This window comes from Arachis ipaensis, chromosome B08, assembly GCF_000816755.2.
Source record: "Arachis ipaensis cultivar K30076 chromosome B08, Araip1.1, whole genome shotgun sequence".
Classification (NCBI taxonomy): Eukaryota; Viridiplantae; Streptophyta; class Magnoliopsida; order Fabales; family Fabaceae; genus Arachis; species Arachis ipaensis.
This window is the reverse complement of record NC_029792.2, coordinates 122,073,358-122,082,533: the sequence shown is the minus strand read 5'-3', so window position 1 is coordinate 122,082,533 and position 9,176 is coordinate 122,073,358. Positions and strand designations below refer to the sequence as shown.

General features: G+C 33.0%; 1 protein-coding gene across 1 annotated transcript; it reads left to right on the top strand.

Annotated features, from left to right (window-relative positions):
• Positions 1,807-8,680, top strand: LOC107612808 (plasma membrane ATPase 4). Its single transcript, XM_016314559.2, has 16 exons — positions 1,807-2,046; positions 3,447-3,566; positions 3,661-3,897; positions 4,060-4,821; positions 4,913-5,035; positions 5,114-5,218; positions 5,316-5,460; positions 5,553-5,717; positions 5,951-6,189; positions 6,294-6,326; positions 6,422-6,503; positions 6,598-6,758; positions 6,927-7,100; positions 7,200-7,382; positions 7,487-7,668; positions 8,286-8,680. Exons 1-16 carry the CDS (start codon positions 1,999-2,001, stop codon positions 8,380-8,382), a joined length of 2,856 nt encoding a protein of 951 aa, XP_016170045.1. The 5' UTR covers positions 1,807-1,998; the 3' UTR covers positions 8,383-8,680.

The following is a 9,176-nucleotide window of genomic DNA, read 5'->3' as shown; positions in this document are numbered from 1 at the left end:
AAATAAATAATAATTAAAAATGTACGTAAAAAAACAACTAAGAAAGTAGTGATTTACACAAATTTAAAGAATCAATAAATATGACACATATATACGAACAGAACAAAGGAACTTGTTTGCAAACTGATATTTTATTAAAATATATGAAAAAAAATTGCAGCTTCCATCTGCTAGAGAATCTATGCTGGGCTAAATAGAAATTCGGCAAAATATAATATATAATTTAATACCCTAATCATTCTTTTAATGTTGAAAATAAAAGGTTACACTGCCAAAATAAACAATTTATGTATTGTTTTTTCTTCTCATTTTTTGCTAAATGCATGGGAATATTTTGACGCAAAAGAAATATATAAATGAAAGAAAAGAAAAATTAAAAGCAAGACAATGAAATTATTCTATTAGAGAGATAATATCTAAAGTTACTTGATATAATATAATATTTGTAATTATATATTTATTATATCTAAAATTACATAATTATTCTAACAATAATTAATGAATGTTAAATTAAGCGATTCTAAACCGTTTGAGCTAATTTTTTTATTGTCTTCCGAGCATTATTAATTCGATACTATATAATATTTTCATAAAGATCAAACATATATAACTTCAACTCAAAAATAGTTGTATGTTTAAGAACAACTTGATTCATATATTTAAATAATAATGAAAAAAACAACTTGGTTCAGTTGGGTCAAATAGAATTTACCTTTTGATATGGTTGCCAGGTACTATTTAACAAAAATGCCTAATAGGTAAAAAAGCAAGTCAAAAAAAAAAAAAAAAGATTAGGTATCAAAATTTGGTACTCACCAAAGAATGGAACATGTTTATATGAAAAAAGAAATAGCAAAAACAGAGAGCGCATCAAAGAAGTAGGTAAAACCAAACTTGCACTAACACCAAAAAGGAATATGACTAATTATATTACTAATTATTAGATAATAACGATTATAATATCCTATTTTAAAAGTTGAGAACTATAACACCTCTAATAAGAACCAACAATTAGGTGTAATTTTGGAAAGATAGTTTTTGTATTTGTACAATTATCTCAAAAATAAAATACACTAGTTATTGTTGATTGTTGAAGATATGTGTAGTTTTCAAATTAGCATATAACTCTTATTAAAAAGTTTTCATGTCAAATAAAAAAAAAATATTTTTTTATACAAATTTGATACAATTATGTTATATATACCACATTAGAAATGAGCCACTAATCAGATATCTATTAGAAATACATAATATTCTCGTAGTCGTATTTATAATCAAATTTCATAAACAATATGATAAAATATATTCGCATTTATAATCATACTTGAAAAATAATATAATTAAATCAATTTTATTTATAATCAAAATCCAAATAAAAATATTAAAGTATAATCATAACTGATATTTTATGCTCACAAAAGCTTAATTATTCTACAATGACAATTATTATTATAAAACAAATAAAATATAAAATTTGAAATGTTTTAGAAGAGACTAAAATTTAGTCTAAATATTAATAATCTATAAAGTACAAAATACTTCTCTGTTACGTGTCTTCTATGTTCAACCGTATTTTAATAAAAAATAAATTTTTTTTGACATAATTAAATACACCTAAATATCATTATTTATCAGTATGTCCAGTCTTATTCTTAATATGTATTATTGAAATGAGTTTAGAAATAGTATATATTATTAATTATTAAAATAATATTTTATATAATTAAAAAAGTGTTCCGTTGTGGAACCCATTAACCACTACGATGAGAGAATGAGAATGAGAATATATATATAGCTCCATCACTACTGCAACCTTTCTTCCATGTTTTCACAACCAATAACTCTTCTTCTTCTTCTTCTTCTTCTATGACTTTATAGTAAGTTGTTAACCTCTGATCTTCAAGACCTAATTATATTAATCCTCTCTATTTGTAATCGTTGATCGTCGTTGTCTTCTTCGGGAGTTGCGGTGGTCGTCGTCGCCGTTAGTGCTCCAACATGGGCGGAATCAGCCTTGAGGAGATCAAGAACGAGAACGTCGATCTGGTAGCTCTCTTTCTTTCTTTTTTCACATGCAACCATGGAAATTGAATTGAACCAGCTACTTAGCTAGGTTTTAAGTTTAACAATCATTTACGAACTTCATTTCTCAGGAATCTACTTGATTCAGCTTCATTTTTGTTCTTTCAAGATAACAATTAAGCTTTTTCTTATTAGCTTGAAGCGAATCAACGTTTAGTTCTTCTCTTTTTTAAAAAAAAAAACCTAAATTATTGTTCAAGTGCGTCAAAGTTGCAATGATACATAGCATAACGGTTTTTCTCGGGTGGAGTGCGTGAAATCTGCAGCTTAAAATTCACACGGAAACGAATACCGACTTTATTTTTTCCCTCCATCTTTGCATGCTATGCTTTCTTTGTTTGTCTCTTTCTTTCACGCGCCTTTATCGCGTCTCTATCACACGCCACTTACACTGATTCAGCCATTTTGAAATTAACGTTTCAATTCATTTTTCTTTCTTTAATTATTGAGTTTGGGTCTTTGGCATGCTTCCATGCAGCTAGTAGTACTGTTCATTGTTAATATAAATTTTCGGTACAGAATTTATTACTTTTATTGAGATATAGTTTATGTATTTCTCTATAAAATTATAAAATAGAATTCATTAAAAGAAATTTTCATATGTTCACACACAAAAAAAAAAGGTTACATATGATATTCTATGTTAAAATTAAAATAAAGTATGAATAATCTTGTATTAAGTAATCTTACTCTTATTTTCATCAATAATAATAAGTGTTACATTTATTTTTTATTTACTTAATTACTTGTAGTATAATAGACTTTATTTTAAATAAGTAAAAATCGTTACCAAATTGTTTAATCTTCAAAAGAGGAAAATCAATCATTAAATCATTATTTTTATTCGGTCATTAAAATTATTTTCTTATTCATAGTCTTATAGTCCATTTTGTATCTATCTTGTATATTATAAAGCCATTTTTATTCTTTATTTTGGTCAGATATTGTAAAGCCAAGTTTTGTGCTCTTAAATTTTTTAGTAATATTATATGCAATACTCCGTACACATTTCATTTTTTATATTAAAAAAATTTCATAAGAAATAAAAGAAAATAAAAAATTTGTTTTTTATACCATATATATTTATTTATTTATTTATTTATTTATTTATTTATTTATTTATTTATTTACATAAAAATAATACAAACATTATTTTTATATAATTTTCTTCCCCTGTTTGGTGCCTAAAACGGTTAAATGACCATGTCCCAGAGTCCAAAGATGAACCAAAATCTTGAGAAGCATTGAGTGAAATATGGCTATATATGACATAAAGAGTAGAAAATGAATAAGATAGAGTTTGTTGATTGCTGTTAATGAATTTGGAGAAAATAACAAAGGCTTAAAACCTTGTCTCCTCCCAGGAACATATTCCAGTAGACGAAGTGTTTGAGCAGCTGAAATGTTCCAGAGAAGGTTTATCACAGGACGAAGGAGCCAGCAGGCTTCAAGTCTTTGGACCAAACAAATTGGAAGAGAAAAAGGTCTTCTCTTTTTTCCAGAAAATTTCTTATATATGTCTTGTTGGAAATTTTGCAATGTAATTAACATGATTGTTGTGTTGGTTCATGAGAGCAGGAAAGCAAGTTTCTTAAGTTCTTGGGTTTTATGTGGAATCCATTATCATGGGTCATGGAAGCTGCTGCCATTATGGCCATTGCTCTTGCAAATGGTGGTGGAAGGCCACCGGATTGGCAGGATTTTGTTGGTATCATTGCTCTCTTGTTCATTAACTCTACAATCAGTTTCATTGAGGAAAACAATGCTGGGAATGCAGCTGCTGCACTCATGGCTGGTTTAGCCCCCAAAACCAAGGTCTACTTCACTTCAGTTCAATTAATTCATTGTTTTCTTTTGTTATATCATCATAATAATTAAACTAAACTTAACATTTCTGTTTTTTTCTTTTCCTTTTTTTCCTGAAAATTTGTTATATGTTGTTAATGTTTGATCATTTTCCGTTGGCACAAATTGTAGGTTCTGAGAGATGGCAGATGGACTGAACAAGATGCCGCTATTTTGGTCCCAGGAGACATAATCAGCATCAAATTGGGAGATATCATCCCGGCCGATGCGCGTCTTCTGGAGGGTGATGCTCTGAGTGTTGATCAGTCTGCTTTAACCGGAGAATCTCTTCCGGTGACAAAGAATCCTCATGATGAAGTGTTTTCCGGGTCAACTGTTAAGAAGGGTGAGATTGAAGCAGTTGTGATTGCCACTGGTGTCCACACCTTCTTTGGTAAAGCAGCTCATCTTGTTGACAGCACCAATCAAGTTGGTCACTTCCAGAAAGTTCTTACAGCCATTGGTAACTTCTGCATTTGCTCAATTGCTGTTGGGATAGCCATTGAGCTCATAGTCATGTATCCAATTCAGCACAGAAAGTACAGGGATGGGATTGACAACCTGTTGGTTCTCTTGATTGGAGGGATCCCTATTGCCATGCCAACTGTGTTGTCTGTCACTATGGCTATTGGTTCTCACAGGCTTTCCCAGCAAGGTGCAATCACAAAGAGAATGACAGCTATCGAGGAAATGGCGGGTATGGATGTTCTCTGCAGTGACAAAACCGGGACTCTGACACTGAACAAGCTGACTGTTGATAAAAACCTGATTGAGGTTTTTGCAAAGGGTGTTGAGAAGGATCATGTTATCCTTCTTGCTGCAAGGGCTTCTAGGACTGAGAATCAAGATGCTATAGATGCCGCAATTGTTGGTATGCTTGCTGATCCAAAGGAGGTAAATATATTCCCAAATTGATGTTTTGCAGGCAAGAATATATGTTGAATTTAATGGTAAGAATTTCTAAATCTTAATGTAAATTTTGCAGGCAAGAGCTGGAATCCGAGAGGTCCATTTTTTCCCTTTCAATCCTGTAGACAAGAGAACTGCTCTAACTTACATTGATTCTGATGGAAATTGGCATAGATCCAGCAAAGGTGCTCCTGAGCAGGTAAAAATATTCTGCTATTGGCACCAGCTGATTATGTTTGTGCAGGGGACTTATCAATGTTCTTTTCTCCCGGTTTAGATATTGAACCTCTGCAACTGCAAAGAGGATGTGAGGAGAAAGGCTCATGCAACTATTGATAAGTTTGCCGAGCGTGGGCTCCGATCTTTGGGGGTTGCTAGACAGGTTTGACAAAAAAAAAAGGATATTAACATTTATAGTTTACAACTTGGTTGAATGAGTTTCTATTCATAATTGCTGCTTGAATATCTTTATATAACAGGAAGTACCTGAGAAATCAAAAGATGCTCCTGGTGCACCATGGCAATTTGTTGCGCTGCTACCACTGTTTGATCCTCCCAGGCATGATAGCGCTGAAACCATCACAAGAGCCCTGAACCTTGGTGTTAATGTAAAAATGATTACTGGTAAGATTTGTGGTGTTATTTTTCTTTTTTGTTCATACCATTAACTCAAATCATGTTGCTTAGAAATTTCTTGTGGGTTTCTTTTTCTCCAGGTGATCAGCTTGCTATTGCCAAGGAAACTGGAAGAAGGCTTGGCATGGGAACAAACATGTACCCTTCATCCTCATTGCTTGGTCAAAGCAAGGATGCTGCAGTTTCAGCTCTTCCAGTTGATGAGTTGATTGAGAAAGCTGATGGATTTGCTGGAGTGTTTCCCGGTAGGGATAATATATATATATTTGAATATGCATATTGTCTTATGTCAAATGTTTAAAATAGTTACCAACAAAATAGCCTGGTAAAATAATAATACTGATGGTAGCATCATCCATTTTGTTTTGGTACTAAAACAAAATGGGCTGCAACTTACAACAATACTATAACTATGTTGCAAATTGCACACTAGCCGACATTTTAACCCTTTCTTTTGTTTTTTCCTGTGACATTGTAGAACACAAATATGAAATTGTTAAGAGGCTGCAAGACAGGAAGCATATATGTGGAATGACAGGTGATGGTGTCAACGACGCCCCTGCATTAAAGAGAGCAGATATTGGAATTGCTGTTGCTGATGCTACAGATGCTGCTAGAAGTGCTTCTGATATTGTCCTCACTGAACCTGGTCTTAGTGTCATTATTAGTGCAGTCCTCACCAGCAGGGCAATTTTCCAAAGGATGAAGAACTATACCGTTAGTTTCCTTGCATACAGAATTTAATCTCTTCACTCTTCTTTTTCTTTTTTGATATTTTAGTGTTCTAACATTGCAAAATTTTCCATTTTTGCTTATGGCAGATATATGCAGTGTCAATCACCATTCGTATTGTGGTAAGTGTAGCAAATTGGCGAACAAAAAAAATTTCTTTTACATACCTAATTAAATAGTTCATATAATTTTATTTAATCTACTTTTTATTTTGCAGTTTGGTTTCATGTTTATTGCATTGATTTGGAAGTTTGATTTTGCACCCTTTATGGTATTGATCATTGCCATACTTAATGATGGTAAGATAATATTGTGCTGAATGACCTTCATGTAGTTTGCTTGGACTGTTGTGTGATTTTTCAACTTAATTTTCCTTCACCATTATCCATTTAGGTACCATTATGACTATATCCAAGGATAGAGTGAAACCATCCCCACAACCTGATAGCTGGAAACTGAAGGAGATATTTGCTACTGGTGTTGTGCTTGGAAGTTACCTGGCACTAATGACAGTAGTATTTTTCTGGCTTATGAAGGACACTGACTTTTTCTCGGTAATCAATTAAATTTCACGTTTCTTTCAGTATATTTGGTTGTAGGTAGAAACTAGCAGGGATGAGCTCTATTATAAATTTATACATTAGATTCATCTATTAAAAGTTTGCATGATATCACCTACTAGTGGAAATTGTGACAGTTATGAACACTTTCTGTTGTTGCAGGACAAGTTTGGTGTAAGGTCTCTGAGACACAGCCCTGCAGAAATGATGGCAGCCCTTTACCTACAAGTCAGTATTATTAGCCAGGCACTGATTTTTGTCACTAGGTCGCGCAGCTGGTCCTATGTTGAAAGACCTGGTCTTCTTCTACTGGGTGCTTTCATGATTGCTCAGCTGGTAATCTTAATTCTCTTTGTTCTCCTCTCAGCAACCTATGTGTTGGCTTGGTTTTCTTCTGTTGTAAGTTGTAACTGAAATTTTTTCTGTAATTGGAAGGTGGCAACTGCTCTTGCAGTATATGCTAACTGGAGCTTTGCAAGAATCAAGGGAATGGGATGGGGTTGGGCTGGTGTAATCTGGCTCTACAGTTTAGTGACTTATGTGCCTCTTGATTTGCTTAAATTCGCAATCCGCTATGCTCTTAGTGGCAAGGCCTGGGATAATCTTTTGGAAAACAAGGTAAGTTTAGTTCCTTCTTTGTGATTATATATCTATCTACACGGTTGATCTTAATTGATGCATAAACCTCAACATTCTTAATTAAACTTGTTCAATTAAAATAGACTGCATTCACCACAAAGAAAGACTATGGCAAAGAAGAGAGAGAGGCACAATGGGCTGCTGCACAGAGAACTCTTCATGGTCTTCAGCCACCAGAAACAACCAATCTTTTCAATGACAAGAATAGCTACAGGGAACTTTCAGAGATTGCTGAGCAAGCAAAAAGACGTGCTGAGGTTGCAAGGTAAGCTTTCACTTTAGTTCACCGCACTTGTATTATATAACATTGATTAATGATTGAATAAAGGATAATTTACTAAGGAGGTATAACTTCTTCTGGTGCCGAGGTATAACTCATTTTTCTGTGTGTACGGAGTTTTCTATCCTAAGAGCACAGATGTTGAGCTATACTTCAGCCGTCAAGGAACACCGGAGGAGGTTGGGATCTGCAAAGAGACTCCAACGCTCAAGTTAGTATGAGTAGAAGATGAATATCAAATGACTTAGAATGAATAGTGTTGTGTACCTAAGATTGGGGGTGGATGTATTTATAGAATTGTTGTGGTACGATTACTCTAATATTGTGGAGCTGTTACTTAGTGGGTCTAATTATGTGATAACTGCTCTTTAGTGAGCTTGTTTAGAGAGATTTACGGAAAGATTCCTGTGCCACGTAGTTGTTTGATTTGATAGGATAAGTCTCTTAGAAGACCAAAATACGTACTCTCCATCCTGATATAGCACGTGTTTATTTAGTTTTAATCATATTCCGATTTATAGTTTTAGTTTTACCTGAGTCGAATTATAGCCAACTAACGGATCATATACTAAATTAGAGATTTTGTTTGAATTGATTAACAGGCTGAGGGAGCTTCACACTCTAAAGGGTCATGTTGAGTCAGTTGTGAAGCTGAAGGGACTTGACATTGACACAATCCAGCAGCATTACACTGTTTGAGGAAGAAACCTTGTCAGTTCTTTTGTCCAAGGCGACAACATAATATGATGATGAAAGACCTAAGTTAATCCATCTTTAGATTTCATTTCGGTCCTTTATTTTGTGAAAAAAAAAAATTGAATGGTTACACTCCCCTATCTCACCACCCACATGTTTATGATAGCAGCAGGAGGAGATGCTATTCTCTTTAGGTACCAAATAATATCGTTGATAGGGTTCACTTACGTCTTGCTTTTCTTTTGTTAAGAACGTTCATCTCATAAGTTCATATTAAAGCTCAATACTTTTTGGATCTTCATTAATGTTGCTTCTTCTTTATACTTGAATTCAATCTTTACTCTCTTCTTCTCAACCTGAACAATCCTTCTAACATTTAACAAATTAAAATAACTCTTTTACGTAATTAGTTGGTTATTACATGTTTGTTTGTCACTTTATCACTTTGGGCTTTGTTTCTGAATTTAGGGTTTAGGGTGTAGGATTAACTATCTAAAACGTTATTTTGACGACTTAAGACCATCTCCAACGGCAAAGAATTAAAGGCCCTATTTCCTTTTTTTCGATAAAAGCTGAAGACCAACTGTTAGAACTTAGAAGGGTAATGCTAGGCCAATGATTTTTTTAAACAATATGAACAACCATCAATCAAATCAAAACACATTATATCTCTAAATTATTCACCTAAATTTTAATATTAAAATAACTATTCGCATACCTAATAAAATAAACATTCAATATATTTATTATTTACATTGTTTAATATTTTCATTGTCTATCTATACCTATACTTTTCC